A 24,543-nucleotide genomic window follows, 5' to 3' on the forward strand; every position below is an offset into this window, starting at 1 on the left:
ACAGACAGCACACAAGGACTTCTAAATGACAAAGAGCCTGAAGACCCATTATCCCATTCATTGAAGAATTGTATTGTTTTCTCCATAAAGACTGATAGGTTGGGAGCACGGAGTAGACTGTCACATCTGAGCACAGACTCACATCATGAACACGTAGGTTCTTACGGCCCACGTCAGGCCTGATAGGCATTGCATTCTGGTGGTGTGTGGGTGTTCTGATCTAACTAACATACCATAGTATAGAACTGGATAGGAGAACTAACGGCGCTTGGGAAGGGGAGCTAATGGATTAGATATTGGTTACAGTACTCTCTCTCCGCTTCGTGTGTGGATAAGAAAGATATCTGGATAACAAGCATCTGCTAAATCAGGGTTTTCCAAACTCGTCCTGCCCTAGCACTACACAGCTGAGTCAAATAACCAACTCTTCATCAAGCTTAGATTATTTGAATCAACACTGTACTAAATGATCGTGTCAGGATAGACCACCATTGACACTCCCCCCTAGTGGGGAGAGGGAGCATTTATTTTTGTTGGACCTTTGCAAGTGGTGGCTTGTTGGGTAGTACTTTCACATCTGATTGACATCATATTTTATTGCATTGCCTTTCAAAGCATTGTGCTGAATGTACTTATGTCGCTGTCTTGTGTAGTAGGCACAGTAATGTCAATGTGCTGAATGTCAATGCTATAAGCAAAGTCAACCTCAGAGGATCATTTCCCATTTTATGAATCCATGCAAACATGCTCACGCCCAAGCGTGTATAACTGTGCGCTCATGCACAAAGATGCACACACACATATACTAAGCTTGACCACTCCCATGTTGACACCTGACTCACATTTCAAAGGTGCAAAGAATCTGCTACTTATACTCTTTGCTCTTTACCTGTGGACTCATAGCCCAAGAATTCAGCATAACCTGGAACACTGCCAACACAAACATTTGTTGCTGCCACCTAGTGGCCTAGTATATGCATTGTAAAGTCACAGCAATACTTTATCCAGGCCTAGAAATATAGCCCACAATTACAATAATCTGCTAACATGAACAGTCCAATGTTCATAACAGCTAGTAGCTGTTGGCCCAATGTGGGTAGTAACTGCTTAACTCATTTACCTATGTATGTCAGTGAAAACCATGAAAACCATGTGTTTGATACGATTTCATTCACTCTATTGCGGACATTATAATGAGCCGTCCTTCCCTCAGCAGCCTCCACAGATGTACGTACAGTACAATATGACTAACAACATATTTAAACCTGATCTGAGGTCTGTGGGTTCCTGGTAATCACCATTAGTAGAGATGTTCATACACTCTCCCTCTGTCATTTGTGTTATTTTTGTTAATATTTGTCTCTATTTTGCTCGTTTTAGACACATCTACTGGAGAAGGCAGGGATCCTGAACAAAACCAAGGTGGCTGACAATGGGAAAAGAATTAGGTAATGTCAAGTCAACAGCAAAATTTACAACACATTGTGATTTGCGCAATGGACCAATGATTCCTTATTTTCTGGTTCTCTAATAGGAAGAATTGGAGTCCGTCATGGACAGTGCTGCATGGAGGCATTCTCACGTTTCACAAAGACCCTAAATCTGCACCCTCAGGAAACTCTGTAAGAACATTTTGCTACAGTAACCACCCACAACCACCACTATAGAAAATAAGCTCTTTGAATTCGTAAAGAATGATTTGCTTGCTTGTCAGGATTGGGTTCCAACAACCTACTATTACGAACCACCAGGTCTGTTGAATGAATGTCATTGGTCCGTGATTCCTCAGAACAAGACCAATCAGATCACCCCAGAGTACACAGTGGAGCTGCGGGGAGCCAATGTGGGCTGGGCCCCCAAGGACAAGTCCAGCAAGAAGAACGTTCTGGAGGTATGGGCTCTGTTTAAGGTTTGTCAGGGTTGAAGTCAGTTCTATTTCGTTCAATTCAGGAACTGAATCAAAAGTAATTGAATTTAACTCTTGGTATGGCTTTTTCCCGCTCCAGTTGAAAACGCGTCATGGGTGTGAGTACCTGGTCCAGTACGACACAGAGAGCATCATTTGTGACTGGCACAGGATCATACTGGACACTGTCAGACAGCTGGTGAGTATCCAGGAGGTGTCTATGTAACAAGTTGTAATTAGAGTAGGCCAAGGGGGCGTCGGTCTTCATTATAACCTCTCCTCTCTCAGGACCAAGATCACTTGTCGGAAGAGGAAGAGGAAGAGCCTATGGAGAAATCTCCACTTGCTTCAGACAGAGACAAGAAGACCAGCTGTAAGTATTAACCTTAACCTACTATTACGAACCACCAGGTCTTTCAATGCTTTTGAGGTGTAAATAGGTGTAAAATCTCAATATTTGATAACTGGGCATTAGATCAGGTAGTTAACAGAAGCTGCACCCATCATTAATTTCCCTCTCCAGCAGCCACCAAAATTACGCCAGGCATCAGTGCTGAGTCATCAGATCAGGGGCGTGTCCGCACCAAACTACGCAAGTTACTCCAGAAGAGGCCCACACTGCAGTCAGTGAAGGAGAAGGGCTACATAAGAGGTGAGACTGGGCTTTATAGCATGTTTATATGACATAGCAGAGTAACCTTATTGTACCTTATGATACCTTTCCGGCACTCAGAATGTTTTTCATCGTGGTTCTCTAGATAACGTGTTTGGTTGTCATCTGGACACACTGTGCCATCGAGAGAACAGCACTGTGCCCAGGTTTGTGGAGAAGTGCATCAGGGCAGTGGAGATTAGAGGTAGGTATTACTTCTTTATCCTGATACCGTAATATCAACCTTTACCTTTACCACCTCTAAAGAGGTAACACAATTGTACATTCCCCTTAGGTCTGGACATTGATGGGATCTACAGAGTTAGTGGGAATCTAGCTGTCATTCAGAGACTACGCCACAAAGCAGATCATGGTAAAGCAAGTTTCAAGGACTAGTAATGAATTTGTAGATGGAGCATCTTGCAGTATTATCAACCATATTCTCTGTCCTCATGCTCCCTCCCTCCCTCCCTCCCTCCAGAGGAAAATCTGGACCTAGAGGATGGTCAGTGGGAAGAGATCCATGTGATCACGGGGGCGCTAAAGCTCTTCCTGAGGGAGCTGCCTGAACCTCTCTTCCCTTACAGCTTCTTCGACAGGTTTATCGCTGCCATCAGTAAGTCTAGGCCAGGCCCTAATAAAACATTCTGCATGCATCTCAATAGTCAGAGTCAAATGACATGATAGTAATGAACCTAAATAGCATGAAAGGATGTGAATAAATTGACATTTGGGATGACTCTTTCTCTGGTAGAAATACAGGACTATCCTCAAAAGGTGTCATACTTCCGTGACCTGGTGAGGTCCCTTCCCCTGCCCAACCACGATACCATGCACCTCCTTTTCAAACATCTCCTCAAGTGAGTGCTTGTTGTGGTAGAAACTGGATTTTTAAAATATATATATATATATAAATCTATTGTTTTACATAAAACTATAAAGACAATATAAATAACTGATATACTAAACACTTTCCACCCTCCTCATACTTCCTTTCACACCCTCTTCTCCTCATTCCCTCCTCTTCCTCTCTTCCAGAGTGATTGAGTTTGGGGAAAAGAACCGTATGTCAGTCCAGAGTGTGGCCATCGTGTTTGGCCCTACGTTACTCAGGCCCCAGACTGAGTCGGCCAACATCACCGTTTACATGGTCTTCCAGAATCAGATTGTGGAGCTCATCCTCAAAGAGTTTGAGACAGTATTTGCCCCCAGCTGAGACATTTTCTATGGCATCCATGAGTCAAGAGGGATGGAGACAATGGGGGTTGCCAAGCCCTGGGAAAAGACTGATGGTTACATGGGTTGCTAGATTTGGTAAAGGGAGATTCTTTTCTGTCAGTGAACTAGCCTTTAACTGTGGTAGCTCCGAGTCTTCAACCTTCATCCCAAGTTTCAATCTCGTGCTGTCCACCCATGCAGTCATCCATCTGTTTTGGTACTTCCACTCACAAGAACAACATTGACAAAAAAGGAAGTTGAGGGAAAATGGGAAAATGGATGAACATGTTGACATATCAAAAGATTTCCATGGATCCGATGACAGTACCTGGCAATAGGCATCATGTTTAGTTTTACGAAGAAAATATATATTACATGTAGGTGTACATGTATTTGGGGGAATATTCTGATGTTGTATCCATGGTTTGGAGTGACATATCTGAGACAGATCGGTCTTTTTAGTGGATGACCTCTTAACTATATGTTAATGTCTATGAAAAATATTAAATATTGTATACCTTCCCGAATGTTACCTTATCAACTATGAGATATTCCTTATCAAACCAATGAAAATGGTTGCTGTTGCTTTCCTTTTGGCGAGCCATTCAGATTACATACCTCGGCCTTGAGTGTAAAGTCATTTGATTACTTCCTCCTTTAGAAAAAGCCTGTGGATTTATCAAGGAATACAACTTGCGACTATATTGTGGTTCATTATGCATAACGTGGCTGTACGTTATGGGTAGTACATATGAAAATATATTATGATAGAGCATAACTGTACATTATGGTTGTTTTATAGTATTAATGTTATTACAGAACAAGGATAAGAACAATATATCAATATATTTTGAACAACTTTTTTTCTCTGTACATAAGAGTTCATTTTTACCTTATAAATGAATGTTCTTCTAATAAAATAATGTCATTTCTGTCAATGTTTCTGTCCAAAAAGCTGTGAAGAATTTGTGGTTAATCATATCAGTAATGTTAGTTCATCAAATCAGATCTGTAGCTCCACCCACCGGTCAAGTGGAGCATCGCATGCTACAGCTCACAGAATGAGATCAGTAGTCAGAGTAAGAGTACTACGATCAGTAGTGAGAGAAAGTTCCAGCCATCCTTGTCATTTCCCACCAGTTAGCTTTCATTGTGTTACACACACACACACACACACACACACACACACACACACACACACACACACACACACACACACACACACACACACACACACACACACACACACACACACACACACACACACACACACACACACACACACACACACACACACACACACACACACACACACACACACACGTTGGTTAAAGCAAGATGCCAGATCACTAAGGGCCTTAGCCCATTCATACTACATACACTGTGCGGTGCTGTTCTGTGCTGGTGCATCTTCTGCATTATTAAACCACCTCAACTGGAATCCTACCTGTCTGTCATCTGTGCCCTTACCAGCACACAGGAACGAACACATGAAGTAAAAACCTACAGAATATACAGCCCACCAAGTCCTCACTTGCAATTATTTATTTTACCTTGAAAATTATTGAGGATTAATTAAAATTGACAACATGATGACAATAATCACGCTGCAAATCATTACCCAAAGGTTTTGAAAGTATTTGCAAAGCATTTCGCTACACCCATAATAAAATATGCTAAACATGTGTATGTGACCAATAAAATCTGATTTGATTTTGAAGACAAAGTTTAGATAGAATAATATAATTTTAACGAACTGTGAATGGCTGGAGTGAAGTATACTTTCCAGTAATTGGTGATCTGCCCAGCGCGACTGCAATAAAATCGTACTGGAACGCAGCCAGAATGTGTGGGCTTTGTAGGCTACTCCAAAACGTTAGAGGGCGGAAATGCACCAGTTGTTGGGCTGTCCAGTACAGTCACAAACCAAAGAACGTAAAACAAAACGTACGTCACTTCTATCAGACACATAACAACACTGAAATGGCGGCTGAAGGAGATGGAGATATCGCTTCAAAGGAGCAACTTACAGCGGCACAGAAGCAACTTCTCAGCAAAAGACAAGATCTCGACTATTGGAAGAAAAACGCGCTAAAAATACGTAGTCGCAACCGCATAACTGGACTAGCTATCGGGGCGTTTGTCATCGGCATGTGTATCCTTCCATCTAGGGTGTCTTACATATCTCAATCGGACCATTGACGTTACTACTGTTCCAGCTGGATGATAGCGGTTATTACTTAGTTAGTGTAAAGCGTAGCACAGATTTGTCAAACATTTACTTGACAATACTTCCTCCATTTCCTGACTTGGAAGACAACGCATGTCTTCTAAATTTCCGTGGCAAGTTGCAAGTGGGTTGTTTAAGCAAGGTGTGGTATATGGTCAATATACCACAGCTAAGGTGCCTGGACACAGCCCTTAGCCGTGGTATATTGGCCATATATCACAAACACTTATTGCTATTATAAACTGGTTACCAACGTAATTAGAGCAGTAAAAATACATGTTCTGTCATACCTGTCTGTTATACCACGGATGTCAGCCAATCAGCATTCAGGGTTTGAACCACCCAGTTTATAATTACATTTAGAATATGCTCTGTTATTATGTCAATTTTTGTTCTCCATGAAGTTAAGCAAAAATGTGTACACTACCGTCTGCTAAATGGCATATATTATTATTATTATATTATTTCAAATCTTCTCATTGATGGTCCTTGCAATCTGGATTCCTTGGGATGTCACCACCCCCCATTGAAGTTAGGATGTCCCTACCCTTTACCTTAAGGACCCATGTTAGCACTAACGCTCATTGATCGAGACAGATGAGGTTCAGAGAGGAAGAGGTGAAGCAAGATGGATAACTGGGCCCAAATCTTCTCCAGTTGGTGGTGTTTTCCTTTTTTTCTGCTGACTACCTGAGGAGTTTTTGTATGGAGGTCAATATGTGTCGAATTTGGTTAACAAAAAATGTAGTGGCTTATTTGCTACATATGGCTCATTGAATAAAGGTTTTGTAAAGCATAGGTTGGTATGAGTGTACTGATATAAGGAGGACATGACATCCCATAAGGAGGACATGACATCCCAGCAACTTTGATTAAAAACACTATCGGAGTTGTACCTGTTGTTCACTTGCATATGCCCACCTGATTTGCCGCCTCCTGCCTGCCTTTCATTTTAATTGTTAGAGCGGCCACTGAGCATCTGGTCAATATATTGCAGGGGTGCGACTTTCACTTGGGAAGGGGGCACATACTGAAATTGCATTTTTGTCCCCCCCAGTTGTATCATTGAAATGTGATACAGAACAAAGCAATGGTGTGCTTTAGGACCATGCGTCCGTGCGATTGGGTAGGCTGTTTGTCCCCCCCCCTTCTAAAACCAAAGTTACGACCCTGATATAGGGCCTTTGGGGTGGACACCCAGCTGTCTCAATCAATGAGAAGAGTTTAAATAGACAAGATGACAGCATACACATTGTTGGATTACTTAATGGAGAAAAAACAATTATTTTATAAATTCTAACAAACCACCTGCAACTAGCCATTGACGTTTAGAAGACATGCGCTGTTTTCCAAGTCAGGAATTGAGGAAGTATTGGAAAGTAGGTTAGTAGAAAAATGGGCTTTAAATTGACATTGTTCATTGTAGTAATAATAATAATAATATATGCCATTTAGCAGACGCTTTTATCCAAAGCGACTTACAGTCATTTTGTGCATACATTCATGGGTGGTAACATTTCTACCAACTGAGCTACAGATGCACAGATGTACAGGTGCACCCGATTTTGAAGTTAGGATCATAACATTTAGAAGCACCAGAATGTTTTTTTCTATTGATTGAGATTTAGTCTATATTGTACCTATATTAATTTATAGCTACTTCTGAGCCTTTATAAATTATAAAGACATTTGTTTGTTATAAAAAGCTAAAATGTTGATACAAAATCCTGTCATTGAAATTAGTCATTTGTGGAATATTAGGTTTCTACATTGTGTGAAAGTACTACCTCTTGAGGTACATTTAGTGGTGGAAAAAGTACCCAATTTTCATACTTGAGTAAAAGTTTTTTTAAATGACTCAAGTGAATGTCACCCAGTAAAATATAATTGAGTGAAAGTCTAAAGGTATTGGGTTTTAAATATACTTAAGTATCAAAAGTAAATGTAATTGCTCAAATATACTTAAGTATCAAAAGTATAAATCATTTCAGATTCCTTATTCAATTCTTTTTTTTAAAATTTACAGATAGCTAGGGGCACACTCCTACACTTAGACATAATTTACAAATGAGTGAGTCCGCTAGATCAGAGGCAGTAGAGGTGACCAGGGATGTTCTCTTGGTGTGTGAATTAGAATAAGCATTCAAAATGTAACAAGTACTTTAGCGTGTCATGGAAAATGTATGGAGTAAAAAGTACAAGTTGTCAAAAAATATAAATAGTAAAGTACAGATACCAACAAAAAAAACGTAAGTAAAAATACTTGAAAGTACTTTACACCACTGGGTACATTACTTTGAAAATGATACACTGTCTGTAAGAGCAAACTGGTTTAGGAATGTATAGTCAATTCATGACATTTGCAATCTATGACATTTGTCTCTGTAGTAATGGTGAGGTCATGACAGTAAGGAATCTACGCCCACTTTTATCTCCAGGACACTTGTACAACAGTACAGCGAAGCTTAATCATTACAACAATTATTGCCTGTGTGATTATTTCTCTAGGTGCACGGTGCTCCCGAAATAAAATGGCAGGTCGCACAACAAAATATTTAGGAGCATATGCAACCAAAATGGTTGCACTTTTATAGCCCTGGTCAAAAATGATCTGGTCTATGCTTTAAGTAACGCCTTTCAGCCATTTGGAACAGTGGTAATGGTCTGACTAGGCAATAGTTTTCATAGCTAATAACTAGCTAGCTGCTAATGTTAGCATGTCATGGTCACCAAATAGGTTCCTAGCTAGTTTGTTTGTGGTGTGTGTGTGTGTCTTATCATTTCTCACTGCTCTAAAAGGATCCACAGCACTCAATATGGTGCTGTAATGAAAACCACAACTCTCAGAAATATACTGAAATGCTCTTTGAGAGGAAAAAGGCAAAGGTTACTCCTGCGGGTTTTGTGACCTTAACCATTTCTTGTCTTCAGTCAGCTACACGATCCTCTCAGTGAAGCAGGAGAGGATCATGGAGGACATTGATAACGAGGCAAAGATCAATTACATCAGAGGCCCCAGGACCGGGACCAACTCTTAGGGATGTTCCCAGCTCCCTCACCTGCACAGGAGCTGAGCTCACACTGGACTGGACTGTCAATCTGCCATAAGCAACTGTGCCCAAAAGATACACACTTGTTTTTGAAAGGTGGAGGCTCCCATCAATTTCTGTTATTTCAATATGCATTGTAGAGATCGATGTAACCTCGCACATGCTCTAGACCTGGATACCCTGCAAACTGGTTTCTGAATATAATATAACTTGTTATATAATAAGAGGTTGTTTAAGAATATTACATGGTTTGTGTCTTGTGCAACTAATTGGCCTCGTAATATAGGAGAAAGCTTACGTGTTGGGCTATTCCATGATATTCGGATGTTGTTATAGAATGAAATAAAACGTAAAGCTGCAATCAGATGATTATTGTGTAATAAATGATTCACTTACTTGACGGTGTATCCGTTTTGAGTTTTCAAAGGCAATGCGTGATGATTTTGGACATCAGCGGTACAGGGAAAGAACTCAAAACAGTGCATGATGTTTGAATAGTCATTTTATTAGCAATATTTACAAATATGATTTAGGAAACAATCACGCTTGGAAGGTTTAAAAAAAGTATGGTAAAGGCACAGAATCTGCATGGCAGTATGTTTTCTAGAAACATGATTGACAACAAAATAGAGTTCATTGTATATTTACTGTTGATGTCTTGATTTAGAAGAACACAATCCGAGTAATAGATTTCATGTGTTCTACTGCAATCGTTCCCCATGTGCATACTTTAAGGCAAATAGCTCAGAATTCTTCACAGCTTCAGTTCTTTGTCATGAATCAAATAATTACCAACACTAAATGCGTAGGCACGCATACCGATTTAAAATATATAACTATACATCTTTACCCCGCTATTATTTATAGGGACGCAATTGTTCAATACTAATAGTGAACGACCCCTATGGAAAGTGCATTGTATCAATCCATAGATTAAGTAGATAAAATACATGTTTAAAGCATAAGCGTCCACTCTATGCTTTAAAAAAATCAAGGCAGATAAGTGACACGCAGTATCTTTACTACTAGGCCATAGAGAGTGAGTAACAAATTAACAACATGTAGTATATTATAAGACCTCGAGTGTTTGTATACTGAACAAAAATATAAACGCAACATGCAACAATGTCAAAGATTTTACTGGTTTACAGTTCATATAAGGAAATCAGCAATTCAAAATAAATTCATTAGACCCTAATCTATGGATTTCATATGACAGGGAATACAGATGTGCATCTGTTGGTCACATATACCTTAACAAAAATGGGCCTCACGATCTCGTCACGGTATTTCTGTGCATTCAAATTGCCATCGATAAAATACAATTGTGTTTGTTGTCCGTAGCTTATGCCTGCCCATACCATAACCCAACCGCTACCATTGGACACTGTTCACAACGTTGTAATCAGCAAACCACTCACCCCACAACGCCATACACGTGGTAGGTGGTTGTGAGGTCGTTTGGATGTACTGCCAAATTCTCTGAAACGAAGTTGGAGTCGGTTTATGGAATGAACGTTCAATTCTCTGGCAACAGGTCTGGTGGACATTCTTGCAGTCAGCATACTTAATTGCACGTGCCCTCAAAACTTGAGACATCTGTGGCATTGTGTTGTGTGACATAACTGCACATTTTAGAATGACCTTTCATTGTTCCCAGCACAAGGTGCACCTGTGTAATGACCATGCTGTTTAATCAGCTTCTTGATATGCCACACCTGTCAGGAGAATTGATTATCTTGGCAAAGGAGAAATGCTCACTAACCAGGTAGTAAACAAATGTAATTTTAGAGAAACAAGCTTTTTGTGCATATGGAGCATTTCTGGGATCTTTTACTTCAGCTCATGAAACCAACACTTTACATGTTGCGTTTATAGTTTTGTTCAGTGTACGTTCAGTAAAGTGACATTTAGTTTTTCGTGCACCATGTGTGATTTGTGTTGCTTCATGATCATTTGTTTACACCAAATACAACTCTGTTGTTTTGCTGAGACTTGCAGGCAGCTTGGATTGACTCTTATTTTGGTGTACTTGATTTAGTTCACTCGGCACGCCAAGTAAGCGGAGCTGCAAAATGGAAAACTGCTGACCTGACTTGCCTGTCAATACATTAGATGCATATTTGTTCATCCCATTCCTTACGCAATATTGCAAACCCTTCAAATACCAACTTGAAACAATATTACAAACACTACAAAGGCACTGTTTTGAAGGCAATGATTACATCTCATCCTGCTAAAGCTATCTTATCTCTTGATTCATAACATCTGGACAGTAAAACACTGTCTAGCTAGGGCTGGATTTGATCCATATCGCCGAAGTATCGCAGATGACCCACATAAAAATGTTAAGGTTTTTTCCGATTGAGCAGACATATGCAGCGTTTACCATGAATGCAGTCTCCACGACCGCAGGAACATGGCCTTTAGTTGTCAATTTCAACATTAAGCAGATCTTCACCACTTCGGATTGAATAGGGTCATATTGTATTAAGAGGAATTCCTGCTTGCAGCAGTTGGATGACGAGGTGCAGGAGAGAGCAGGGCTTCTGGGACGAGTGTTTTCCAGGGCTAGCACAGGCAGCAAGCGCATAAGAGCATACACAGAAACACACACAATTAGCCTTCCTATGCTCACTTTTCACTTGACCTGATGCTACACACAGCTATATAAGCTTAGCATCCTTAAGATGGGGAGGGTGACATCCTTGGATTGGTGTCACAATACTAACTCATGGTATTGCACATGGACCAGATGGCAGACAGGATGCTTTGGTGCTCTGACAATGGGATCCTTATCCATCGTCGTTAGTGTTTAGTGATGTGGATGACCATGGCCTTTTCTCATTTGGGAAAAAGTCAGTCCTCCAACCTCTCCTTCGTCCTCTCTTCTCCGTGACTCAGAAACTCATAAGTGGTCAAGGCGAACAGAAGAGTGTTCTTCCTCCTTGTTAGCCATCTTTCATAGATGATAGTCATGTGTCTCCTACCTGAGTCCTTCACGGAAGAACTTATAAATCTGCCACACCCCCTTTGCCACACAATTTGTTTTGTTGATGTAGAAAAGCATGCACATGTTTACAAACAATATGCTACTTATAGTTGTATCTATAAAATGTATTGAACAACTAACTTCATTTGTTTTTATCACTCTACAAATTTATTTTGGGATCCACCCCTGTAAACGTCATTTGCCTGAGTGGAGAAAAAGTTTAATTTCTTACAAGCCCATTTTCGTCCTCGTTCACTCTCCTTGCTACCTCTCCTCAATTACCTTTTTCAAAGAGAGAGGACAGAGGAAAGAGGACGCAGGAGTTGGGCAAAACCAATTCTGTTCATTCGGTTTCCCCATCCCAAGGCTCAGGCTGGGAGCTATCTGTTCAGCACTGGGCTGGGCAACATATTGATCATCATTGGGCTCCCTCTCTTCCTGGTTGGTGGTTGGGAGGGGAGGCGGCTGGCCACAGTATTACCAGCCCCAACCCCCAGTTCTCCGGATCACACAGGGAGACACGTCTCACTAGTAGGAGAGAGGTTAGAGGTCAGAGGGCGTAGTGTGTTCACCGAGTAACCAAGCAGGTTAACAAAGAAATACCAAGGTGACTACGTTAACATATTATTTTCATCACTGCACAGGTTTTTAGAAGGATTACACCTGTCAAAATGTTCTACGTTAATGTTCAGGCTGACAAGGTCAGGGTTCAGGGATCATGGGTCAGACAGGGTGCTTGCTCACCATCCGGTTGAGGTCGGGGGCAAAGGTCACCCCTTTACTGGACCTCTCCTGAGAGCCACTGCTGCTGCCACTGACTGAGTTTTTACGCATGATCCCTGTGTTTGTAAGACATGGAGGGAATAGCTAAGTCATAACGAACTCCCAACCAGACAGCAACATAACTACTACAATACCAACTGACCTGCAGGGGGCAGTATATCCAGTCTCTGCAGGCTGTTCCTACGCAAGCCTTGGTAGTTGCCGCTCTTGGAGAGGCGCCTCTGGCGGTTGTTGAGCATGGCAGCAGGGGACACGATGCCAGGGGGAGGCACCTTTCCCATCCGCTCATACAGCGCCTCAATCTCCCTCTTCTGAGTGAGCTGGAGGGCCTGCACCTCTGACAGGTGCCTGAGTGAGAGGAAGGGAGGAAGGACAGAGAGGGGGAGGGAGAAGAAGAAAGAGGAGGAGGGAATACAAGAGAGAGTGAATGGGACAGGGAAAGAGTTTCTAGAGAAGATGGTCAAGGTCAGGGGCAAGAAGAGTTTTACTAAGTTAGCTTGAATTGGTGTTTGTGTTTTCACAGTCAGGTTGTGAATTTGGAAGATCATTTAGGTTTAATGACCATTTGGAGTTGACAAACCAAGTTCTAAGAATGTTTAAAACCTTATGTTATGCTCTAATGATGACAGTGGAGGCTGGTGGGAGGAGCTATAGGAGGACAGGCTCATTGTAATAACTGAAATGGAATAAATGGAAATGTATTAAACATATGGAAACCGCATGTTTGACTCCGTTCCATTGATTCCATTTCAACCATTACAATGAGCCCATCCTCCTATAGCTCCTCCCACCAGCCTCCACTGAATGACGATGCGTATGACCTTATTACACATGTTGATGTCAACAGTTCTTAGAAGTTTTTTTAATTCAACTAGAGTGATAAAGACACACTTCTATTTCCTATCAACAGTGTGGCCATAACTCGTTTGTTTTGTTTTGGAGGACTGGGGAGGAACCGGTGACCTTGATTGGTGGAATAACGTTTTGTACTTTGACTGTGTGTTTGTTCACAACCTCAGAGACTTAACTTCAAAAACAGAAATGGTGCGCCTCCTCTCCTCCACTCACCTGTCCCTGAGTTCCTGTAGCTCCTCGCACATATCCTCGTTCTCGCTCTCTGTCTCGTCACTGCTGACATACGAGGCGCTGCGTGTGTAGCTCATCCAGGGCTGGTTCAGGTTGCTCCCACTGAACTGGGGGCTCCCCGCTGTACCCTCCCACAGGCTCAGGCTCAGCCTCCGACCCCCCCTTCTCCTCAGCTCCTCCTCCTCATCCTCCTCTCCCTCCTTCTCCTTGTCTGGCTCCTTATCTGGCTCCTTGTATGGCTCCTCCTCACTCTCCTGCTGGTCCTCCTGCTCTGTCCGCTTAGGGCCTCTAGGCAAGGACTGGGCGATGTCTAGGTTACACAGGGGCCCGCCGGGGGATCGCTGGGGAGGGGACACGGTTAAGGTGCTAACGCTGCTTTCTGATTCGCCCCCCTGCTCCTCGGTGCTGGTATCAGATTCACTGTCCCGGGAGGAAGGGCTGGTGCTGACGGTGACTGTGGGCGGGGTTTGGTGTTGTGGGTGGGTTTGGGGAGGATCTTGGGTGGGGCTAGCCGAGGCTGCAGGGATCTCTCTGCTGGGTGTGACATGGAAACGGCCGACGGTAACTGTAGGCTTTTTCTCTGTTGGAGGGAGAGAGAGAAGAGAGCGAGGGGAGAGCGAGAGTTATGTCATGGTACGTAATTGACACCCATTATAATTGTGTCTGGAAAGAGTCATTGACATCAAGCCAGCCTACTCATCTACACAACAAAGTATTTCTCATCAAAGTTCATACTACAGGTTGGGCACTTGGGGGGCAGACTTAACTGTACAATGATTTAAGTCATGTTGCTTGAGAGAGTACCTCATACAAGTACACAGTAAAAAGTGAATTGATAAATTAATGATCCACAGTATCGTATATTAAGTTGCCATGGACACAGCAGGTGCAAAAATACAATGTGTTTTTTCCTGACATATCGGCTGCCTTGGAAACAGACAGTGTTTTAAAAATGTAGATTAATTAAAAATGAATTGACGTGATTGACTATTATTAGCTCATCATGCCAAATGCATACACAATGAAAAGGTGTATGGCATGGAGAGAGAGCTTACCCTCAGAGATAGGTGACAGTCTGTTTTTGGCAGCGTTTGCTCCCGACTCTGACACCACCAGGGGTGAAGAGGTTCTTAGCTTGGGTGAAGACACCTGCAGGGTAAAATAACAACATTCTTTAAGCTTTACCAGCTCAGTACTTTTATAATACACTGTGCCAGAACATGTTACAGGCACGTGTAATCTAGACAACATTGTAGAGGAACAGGTTTGAGGTTTTAAAGGTAAGGCATATGAGCACATATTTATTAAGTGACTTACGGTGCTCTGTGGGCTGGCTGGAGCTGAGGAGGAGGGGGAGCTGGTGATAGAGGTGGAGGCTGAGCTGTCTGTCTGCTCCTGGAACCCCACCCTGGGCCCCAGCTGGCAATACATCTGGGGACTCACCCTGGATCCTGGAGGAGAGAGGCTGGAGCCAGCTTGCCTGAAAGCAGTCCCATCCACTAGACCGCCAGGCTGGGGTAACCCTGGGGCTACGTTGGCTTTCAACAGGCCCTGTTGGTGCAGAGCCTGGGTGTCTGCATACTGCTGGCACATGTCCAGATACTGGCCTGCTGTTATCTGGCCCTGGGGTGGGTAGGGGCCCTCCCCTGGCATCAGCTGGGGAGGGCCAAACATGGAGGGGTGGTAGGAGCCAGACTGGGCTGGGTTCAGATCGCTGGGCATGGAGGTGGGGGGCATGAAGGACTGGGCCACGCTCATGGCCAGGGACAACACGTTAGCCAGGGAAAAGAGGGGCTGGTTGTGGCTGTTGGGGGGCCACATGCCTGGGTTCTGCTGCTGTTGGGCTGGAGGGGTGGGCTGGGGGGTACTGCCCACTACCTCACCCTTCAGAGGTAATGTTTCACCCCCCTGCTGTTGCCCTGGGGTGGCCGGCTTGGCAGGGGAGGAGGAAGGGGATGGGGAAGAGGAGGAGAGGTTGGAGTTGCTTAGGACCCGGTGGTGGGTCTCGGGGGTGAGGGGGGCGCTGGCGGGCTTTGAGGAGGTCTGGGTGAAAGGGTAAGGGAAGGGGAAGTGGGTGTTGGGGGGCTTGGGGTACTGCTGGGGCAGGGGAAGCAGCTGATTGAGGGGCATCACGGGGGGCACGGCCTCGGGGTGGGAATACTGGGGGTAATGGGAAGCAGGCGGGTGGAAGGTCTGGGAAGAACCTGGAAGACGCATAAGGAATATTGGGGTTAGACTCATAAGTAGGGCAACAATCTGACTTATGACTGATTGAATGGGTTCCATCCACAAACAGAATAAAGACCTGTTCTGAAGAGTTTATGTTATGTAGACATCATTCCCTTCTGCCTAGCACCACATATAAAGTAACCAATCAGTTATTTACAACATAAATCAAACTGGACCACCTGAGGAAAGACCTACTTTCACTCAGATACAGATACAGTGACACAGTATTGGTTACATTCGCTTTTGTCACGCCTTGGTCATTGTATTTTGTGTTTTTGTTATATGTTTGGGTAGGCCTGGGTGTGACATGGGTTTATATGTTGTATTCGTATTGGGGTTTGTATTAATTGGGATTGCGGCTGATTAGGGGTGTGTCTAGTTAGGCTTGGCTGCCTGAGGCGATTCTCAATCAGAGTCAGGTGCTTGTCGTTGTCTCTGATTGGGAACAGTATTTAGGTAGCCTGAGTTCGCGTTGTATTTTGTGGGTGTTTGTACCTGTCTCTGTGTAGTAGTCACCAGATAGGCTGTAATTAGTTTCACGTTTCGTTTGTTGTTTTCGTAATTCAGTTATTTCATGTACCTTTTCATTCATTAAAGTCATGAGTAACCTACACGCTGCATTTCGGTCTGACTCTCTTCTTACAACAGACGAACGTCGTTACAGAAACACCCACCACCACTCACAGACCGAGCAGCGTGTGAACTGGCAGGAGCTAAAGGACAATGTTATGGACAGCAGAAGCATGGAGTATACAACGTGGGAGGAAATCGACAGGTGGGCGGCCGACCCAGAGAGAGTGCAGGCGCCCGCCTGGGATTCGCTTCAGCAGTGCGAAGAGGGCTACAGGCTAATGGAGTCAAAAAGGAAAACACGGCGACGCAGAGCGAAAACCGAAAGTAACGGGGGAGAGCGCAGAGAGAGAATGGCTGAGTCAGGAGTCAGACCTGAGCCTACTCTCCCTGTTAATCGTGAAGAGCAGTTGCAGTGGGAGAGGCTGCACCACTTGGAGATTTGGACATGGGAGGAGGAATTAGACGGAAAAGGACCCTGGGCGCAGCTGGGAGAATATCGCCGTCCCAAGGATGAAATAGACGCGGATAAAGCGGAGAGGCGCAGGTATGAGGAGGCAGCACGGCGACGCGGTTGGAAGCCGGAAAAGCAGCCCGAAAAAATTATTGGGGGGGGCTTGAAGGGAGAATAGTTATGCCAGGTAGGAGACCTGCACATACTCCCTGTGCTCACCGTTGGGCTAGAGAGACCGGGCAGGCACCGTGTTATGCTATGGAGCGCACGGTGTTTCCAGTGCGGGTGCAGAGCCAGGTGCGGCACATACCTGCCCTTCCTATTGGCCGGGCTAGAGTGGGCATCGAGCCAGGTAAGCTTGGTCAGGCTCGGTGCTCAAGAGCTCCAGTGCGCCTGCACGGTCCGGTCTATCCAGAGCCACCTCTACACACCAGTCCTCCGGTAGCAGCTCCCCGCACCAGGCTTCCTGTGCGTATCCTCGAGCCAGTACCACCAGTTCCAGCACCAGGCACCAGGCCTTCAGTGCGCCTCGCCTGTTCAGCGCAGCCAGCGCTTTTCTCCTCTCCTGCGCTGTTGGAGTCTCCCGCCTGTTTAGCACAGCCAGAGCCTTTCTCCTCTCCAGTCTGCCCAGCGCCGCCAGTGCTCCCAGTCGGCCCAGCGCGGCCAGTGCTCCCAGTCGGCCCAGCGCGGCCAGTGCTCCCAGTCGGCCTAGCGCGCCCAGTGCTCCCAGTATGCCCAGCGCGGCCAGTGCTCCTAGTCTGCCCAGCGCCGCCAGTGCTCCCAGTCTGCCCAGCGCGGCCAGTGCTCCCAGTCTGCCCAGCGCGGCCAGTGCTCCCAGTCTGCCCAGCGCGGCCAGTGCTCCCAGTCTGCCCAGCGCCGCCAGTGCTCCCAGTCTGCCCAGCGCCGCCAGTGCTCCCAGTCTGCCCAGCGCCGCCAGTCTGCCCAGCGCGGCCAGTGCTCCCAGTCTGCCCAGCGCGGCCAGTGCTCCCAGTCTGCCCGGCGCCGCCAGCGCCGCCAGTCTGCCCAGCGCCGCTAGTGCTCCCAGTCTGCCCAGTGCTCCCAGTCTGCCCAGCGCCGCCAGTCTGCCCAGCGCCACCAGTCTGCCCAGCGTCGCCAGTCTGCCAGGATCCGCCAGAAGTGCCAGTCTGCCAGGATCCGCCAGAAGTGCCAGTCTGCCAAGATCCGCCAGATCGGCCAGACAACCTGAATCATCCAGTTCCACCAGCCAGCCAGGATTTACCGGAGCCTACTACCTGCCTGAGCTTCCTCTCAGTACTGGGCTTCCTCTCAGTACTGGGCTTCCTCTCAGTACTGGGCTTCCCCTCAGTACCGGGCTTCCCCTCAGTACCGGGCTTCCCCTCTGTCCCGGGCTGCCCCTCTGTCCCGGGCTGCCCCTCTGTCCCGGGCTGCCCCTCTGTCCCGGGCTGCCCCTCTGTCCCGGGATGCCCCTCAGTCCCTGGCTGCCCCTCTTTCCTGAGATGCCCCTCTGTCCCGAGATGCCCCTCTGTCCCGAGATGCCCCTCTGTCCCGAGATGCCCCTCTGTCCCGAGCTGCCCCTCAGTTATGTGGGGATCTGGGTGAGGACTATTAGGCCATGGTCGGCGGAGAAGGTGGATGATCCCAGGACGCAAAGGGGAGGAACTAGGACATTAATGGAGTGGGGTCCACGTCCCGAGCCAGAACCGCCACCATGGACAGACGCCCACCCGGACCCTCCCTATGCTCTTGAGGTGCGTCCGGGAGTCCGCACCTTAGGGGGGGGGGGGGTTCTGTCACGCCTTGGTCATTGTATTTGGGTTTTTGTTATATGTTTGGGTAGGCCAGGGTGTGACATGGGTTTATATGTTGTATTCGTATTGGGGTTTGTATTAATTGGGATTGCGGCTGATTAGGGGTGTGTTTAGTTAGGCTTGGCTGCCTGAGGCGATTCTCAATCAGAGTCAGGTGCTTGTCGTTGTCTCTGATTGGGAACAGTATTTAGGTAGCCTGAGTTCGCGTTGTATTTTGTGGGTGTTTGTACCTGTCTCTGTGTAGTAGTCACCAGATAGGCTGTAATTAGTTTCACGTTTCGTTTGTTGTTTTCGTAATTCAGTTATTTCATGTACCTTTTCATTCATTAAAGTCATGAGTAACCTACACGCTGCATTTCGGTCTGACTCTCTTCATTCAACAGACGAACGTCGTTACAGCTTTTCCTCTCATAAATTTAGATACTTCCTTCCTTTTTCAATCTTACCAATGGACAGAGATATCATTCCACAGCACGACTTCAGCTCAGTTAAGCACAGGTTCCCATGAAATCAAGGCATGTCAGTCAGAAGGAAATTTGACACCGCCCAGAGTGTCAAAGGTAATTACAGACCACAAAAATAAACAAAAGCTAAAACGTGTCAATGATGGATGGATTATGTAACTCACTAAACTCCTCTTTCACATTGCAGCTGCACATAAACCTCGCACCTGTTAAAACAGACTGAATGGCAACTCTCAGTAGATTTGAGACAGTGGGAAAATCCCCACTGTATCGGCCAGTAAACATTCTGAGAGAGCAACTGGAGGGGGGGAGAGACAGAGAATAAGAGAGGGTGCCTGAGAGGAGGAGGTGACACACAGTGCTGATAGCACTCTGCTCTACAGCAAACCTGAACACTAGAGGTGAGTGGGTGTGTCTGAGTGGGGATACCAGTTGTTCGAATAACCTTATGCCCATATAGAGTATCACATGTTCTGTCTCCAATTGCCAGAAGGCCTATTGTTTCTAATGGAAATCTTCTTTCCTTCTTCTTCTGCCTATCTCACCCGATTGGCAATATCAAAGTATATCAACACCACTACTCAGACTACTACTGTAATAAGCATTCAAAGTCTAAGACTCAAAGTCTGATGTCCGAGGAGGAAAAAAACAGTGTTTGTTGTTTGCAGTTACTTTTTTGTTATTGTAACATCCCAAACAGACGTGGCAGTTTCACCTATTAAGGATTCCAGCTATAAATGAAAGGTTATTGTTACTGTGGTTGATGGTGAGCAGCCAGACAGTGTTTCTGGGGTTGGAGTGTGGTACGTACTTGACGTGGTCTGGAAGGACTGAGAGCGGAGGGGGCGAACAGAAGGGACCGCCTTTGGGTCGATGTAGAAGTCTCCAACAGGCGCCACAGGAGACGAGCCTCGGAGCTGAGCAACGCTGCCCTCAGCAAAGTCTGGCCCAGAGAGACAAATAAACCCTTAAACATGCGCAGATACACCAAAGTGACATTGATCATAACGTATCGATGTGTTTGTGGGGACTGATGACACATTTTTGTCAACGATCTACACAAAATACTCTGTATTGTCAAAGTGGAAGAAAAATTCTAACATTTGGCAAAGATTCATGAAATATAAAACACTCATATACTTTGATTAAATAAGTATTCACTCCCCTGAGTGTTGCAACATGTTAGAAACACCTTAGGCAGTGATTACAACTGTGAGTCTTCATGGGTAAGTCTCATAATTGCTTTGCACATGTAAGAGTATAGCTTCCGTCCCTCTCCTTGCCCCTAACTGGGCTCGAACCAGGGACCCTCTGCACACATCAACAACTGACACCCACGAAACATCGCTGCCCATCGCTCCACAAAAGCCGCGGCCCTTGCAGAGCAAGGGGAACAACTACTTCAAGGTCTCAGAGCGAGTGACGTCACCGATTGAAACGCAACCCTAGCCATTTCACATCGGTTACACACACATGGATTGTGAAATATTTGCCAATTATTATTTAAAAATTCTTCAAGCTCTGTCAAGGGTGTTGGGGATCATGGCTAGACAGCAATGTTCAAGTCTTTGTATAGATTTTCAAGCAGATTTAAGTCAAAACTGTAACTTGGCCACTTAATTTTTTTCATCCATCTTTGCTTATGTCAAGCATACCCATACCATGATGCAGCCACCACCATACTTGAAAATAAGGAGGCAGTTACTCAGTGTTGTGTTGGATTTGCCCCAAACATAAGGCTTTGCATTTAGGCCAAAAATTGTAGTCCTTTGCTGTGTTTATTTTTCTTTCAGTATTACTTTAGTGCCTCGTTGCATACATCTGCATGTTTTGGAATATTTGTATTCTGTATATTTGTATCCTTCTTTACACACTGTCATTTAGGTCATTATTGTAGAGTCACTACAATGTTGTTGATCCATCTTCAGTTTTCTCCCATCACAGCCATTGATCTGTAGCTGTTTTAAAATCATCAATGTCTGATTTGTTATTGTTGCCCATCTACCAATCACTGCCCTTCTTTGTGAGGCATTCGAAAAGCTCCCTGGTTTTTGTAGTTGAAATTCAATACTTGACTGAGGGACCTTACAGATGTTGTACGTACGGGGGACAGAGGAATTGCTAGTCTAAACTAACGGGGTAAATACTTATGCAACAAATATATTCTAGTTATTAAACTTTTACTAATTTGAAAACATTTGCAGAATTTTCTTTTCGCTTTGACATGGAGTATTTTGTGTAGATCAATGACAAAAAAATACAATTAAATCTATTTCAATCCCACTTTGTAACAAGAAAATGTGAAAGAAGTTCAAGGGGGTGCAGACTTTCTATAGGCACTATAGAAACATACATCTATACATATATTGCACATGCACACAGGGAATCTTCCTTACCGGGCAAAGATGAAGAGGAATGTGTCCTTTCCAGTCCATGCACATGTAAGTTTGGCTGAAATACAATCTCAAAGCAAGTTAACCAATCAACTGTTGAAATCACTCCATGTCATATGCTGTCTTGCTACAGAGGATTGCCATGCACTTGTTTTTGTTGTTAAGTTGTTATAAAGATGAGGGGCAAATAACCCAGGGCCTTGAGGTTGTTGTTCATTGTATGTGGGACCAACAAGTGCACAACTTAAAAACAACAACTGACAAAGCCAACCATCTGTCTCAGGGGTGCATATCTCTGGTCCTTGAGTTCTACAGTTGTGCTGATTAGATTTTTCACACTGATTAGCTGGAGAGTGCAAATACCTCCTTTCCCAGGTCGAAATCAGTCCCATTGTTGAATTCAAGACAAAAAACAGGACTGGTGCCCTCAAGGACTGGTGGTGTGCACCACTTACAGTTGAAGTTGGAAGTTTACATACACCTTAGCCAAATACATTTAAACTCAGTTTTTCACAATTCCTGACATTTAATCCTAGTAAAAATTCCCTTTCTTAGGTCAGTTAGGATCACCCCTTTATTTTAAGAATGTGAAATGTCAGAATAACATTAGAGAATGATTTAATTCAGCTGTAATTTCTTTCATCACATTCCCAGTGGGTCAAAAGTTTACATACACTCTATTAGTATTTGGTAGCATTGCCTTTAAATTGTTTAACTTGGGTCAAACGTTTCAGGTAGCCTTCCACAAGTTTCCCACAATAAGTTGGGTGGATTTTGGCCAATTCCTCCTGACTGAGCTGGTGTAACTGAGTCAGGTTTGTAGGCCTCCAGGCTCGCACACGCTTTGTCAGTTCTGCCCATAAATTTTCTATAGGATTGAGGTCAGGGCTTTGTGATGGCCACTCCAATACCTTGATTTTGTTGTCCTTAAGCCATTTTGCCACAACTTTGGAAGTATACTTGGGGTCATTGTCCATTTGCAAGACCCATTTGCAACCAAGCTTTCACTTCCTGACTGATGTCTTGAGATGTTGCTTCAATATATTCACATAATTGTCCTTCCTCATGTTGCTATCTATATTGTGAAGTACACCAGTCCCTCCTGCAGCAAAGCACCCCACAACATGATGCTGCCACCCCCGTGCTTCTTGGTTGGGATGGTGTTCTTCGGCTTGCAAGCCTCCCCCTTTTTCCTCCAAACATAACGATTGTCATTATGGCCAAACAGTTCTATTTTTGTTTCATCAGACCAGAGGACATTTCTCCAAAAGGTACGATCTTTGTCCCCATGTGCAGTTGCAAACCGTAGTCTGGCTTTTTTATGGCGGTTTTGGAGCAGTGGCTTCTTCCTTGCTGAGCGGCCTTTCAGGTTATGTCGATATAGGACTCGTTTTACTGTGGATTTACATACTTTTGTACCTGTTTCCTCCAGCATCTTCATAAGGTCCTTTGCTGTTGTTCTGCGATTGATTTGCACCTTTCGCACCAAAGTACGAACACGTCTCCTTGCTGAGCGATATGACGGCTACATAGTCCCATGGTGTTTATACTTGAGTACTATTGTTTGTGCAGATGATTGTGGTACCTTCAGGTGTTTGGAAATTGCTCCCAAGGATGAACCAGATTTGAGGTCTTGGCTGATTTCTTTTGATTTTCCCATGATGTCAAGCAAAGAGGCACTGAGTTTGAAGGTTGGCCTTGAAATACATCCACAGGTACACCTCCTATTGACTCAAATTATGTCAAATAGCCTATCAGAAGCTTCTAAAGCCATGATATAATTTTCTGGAATTTTCCAAGCTGTTTAGAGGCAAAGTAAACTTTGTGTATGTAAACTTCTGACCCACTGGAATGATGATACAGTGAATTATAAGTGAAATAATCTGTCTGTAAACAATTGTTGGAAAATAACTTGTGTCATGCACAAAGTAGATGTCCTAATCGACTCGCCAAAACTATAGTTTGTTACAAGAAATTTGTGGAGTGGTTGAATAACGAGATTTATTGACTCCAACCTAAGTGTCTGTAAACTTCCGACTTCAACTGTATATATACACTGAACAACAATATAAATGCAACATGTAAAGTGTTATTCCCTTTTCCATGAGCTGAAATAAAAGATGCCAGAATTGTTCCAAATGCACAAAAAGCTTATTTTTCTAAAATGTTGTGCATAAATTTGGTCATTTCCTTGTTAGTGAGCATTTCTCCTTCCTGACAGGTGTGGCCTATCAAGAAGCTGATTAAACAGCATGATAATTACACAGGTGCACCTTGTGCTGAGGATATTAAAAGGCCACTCTAACATGTTCAGTTTGGTCACACAACACAATGCCACAGATGTCTCAAGTTTTGAGGGAGTGTGCAGTTGGCATGCTGACTGCAGGCATGTCCAACAGAGCTGTTGCCAGATAATTTAATGTTCATTTCTCTACCATAAGCTGCCTCCAACGTTGTTTTAGAGAATTTGGCTGTATATCCAACAGACCACAAGTAACCACGCCAGCCCAGGACATACGGCTTCTTCACCTGCGGGATTGTCTGAGGAGGGGGAGGGAGATGCTGAGCAGTATTTCTGTCTGGAACAAAGCCCTTTTGTTGGGGGGACTGGCTCGCAAGTGGGTGGCCCTATGCCCTTCTAGGCCCACCCATGGCTGCACCCCTGCCCAGTCATGTGAAACCAATAGATTAGGTCCTAATGAATTTATTTCTATTGACTGATTTCC

At 44.5% G+C, this 24,543-nt stretch overlaps 3 protein-coding genes across 5 annotated transcripts in view; 2 read left to right on the forward strand and 1 right to left on the reverse strand.

Annotated features, from left to right (window-relative positions):
- The window catches only part of LOC124015527 (rho GTPase-activating protein 27-like), a 29,918-nt gene extending 25,204 nt beyond the window's left edge, over positions 1-4,714 (forward strand). The window contains 12 exon segments of the mRNA XM_046330795.1: positions 91-153; positions 1,381-1,448; positions 1,535-1,622; positions 1,790-1,891; positions 2,007-2,105; positions 2,195-2,279; positions 2,430-2,558; positions 2,665-2,763; positions 2,854-2,931; positions 3,040-3,174; positions 3,313-3,418; positions 3,597-4,714. Of these exon segments, the coding sequence (XP_046186751.1) occupies positions 91-153; positions 1,381-1,448; positions 1,535-1,622; positions 1,790-1,891; positions 2,007-2,105; positions 2,195-2,279; positions 2,430-2,558; positions 2,665-2,763; positions 2,854-2,931; positions 3,040-3,174; positions 3,313-3,418; positions 3,597-3,774 (1,230 nt within the window). The 3' untranslated portion in view covers positions 3,775-4,714.
- A 998-nt stretch (positions 4,715-5,712) lies between these two features.
- On the forward strand, positions 5,713-9,456 carry LOC124015071 (cytochrome c oxidase assembly factor 3 homolog, mitochondrial). Its single transcript, XM_046329991.1, has 2 exons — positions 5,713-5,931; positions 8,938-9,456. The coding sequence occupies exons 1-2, from the start codon at positions 5,760-5,762 to the stop codon at positions 9,042-9,044; spliced, it is 279 nt and encodes a 92-aa protein (XP_046185947.1). The 5' UTR covers positions 5,713-5,759; the 3' UTR covers positions 9,045-9,456.
- Positions 9,457-10,693: 1,237 nt separating this feature from the next.
- Positions 10,694-24,543, reverse strand: part of wnk4b (WNK lysine deficient protein kinase 4b) — an 85,366-nt gene continuing 71,516 nt past the window's right edge. The window contains exons 13-20 of one of the 3 annotated variants that reach the window (XM_046329989.1): positions 21,821-21,887; positions 20,236-20,367; positions 15,235-16,121; positions 14,973-15,066; positions 13,900-14,497; positions 12,974-13,179; positions 12,793-12,887; positions 10,694-12,576 (exon numbers count right to left, since the gene is read on the reverse strand). In XM_046329989.1, coding sequence (XP_046185945.1) covers positions 12,574-12,576; positions 12,793-12,887; positions 12,974-13,179; positions 13,900-14,497; positions 14,973-15,066; positions 15,235-16,121; positions 20,236-20,367; positions 21,821-21,887 — 2,082 coding nt within the window. In that variant the 3' untranslated portion in view covers positions 10,694-12,573. The remainder of the gene's footprint in view (positions 12,577-12,792; positions 12,888-12,973; positions 13,180-13,899; positions 14,498-14,972; positions 15,067-15,234; positions 16,122-20,235; positions 20,368-21,820; positions 21,888-24,543) is intronic. The other 2 variants (XM_046329988.1, XM_046329990.1) reach the window with 2 other exon arrangements.

Source organism: Oncorhynchus gorbuscha, linkage group LG26 (assembly GCF_021184085.1).
Source record: "Oncorhynchus gorbuscha isolate QuinsamMale2020 ecotype Even-year linkage group LG26, OgorEven_v1.0, whole genome shotgun sequence".
Taxonomy (NCBI): Eukaryota; Metazoa; Chordata; class Actinopteri; order Salmoniformes; family Salmonidae; genus Oncorhynchus; species Oncorhynchus gorbuscha.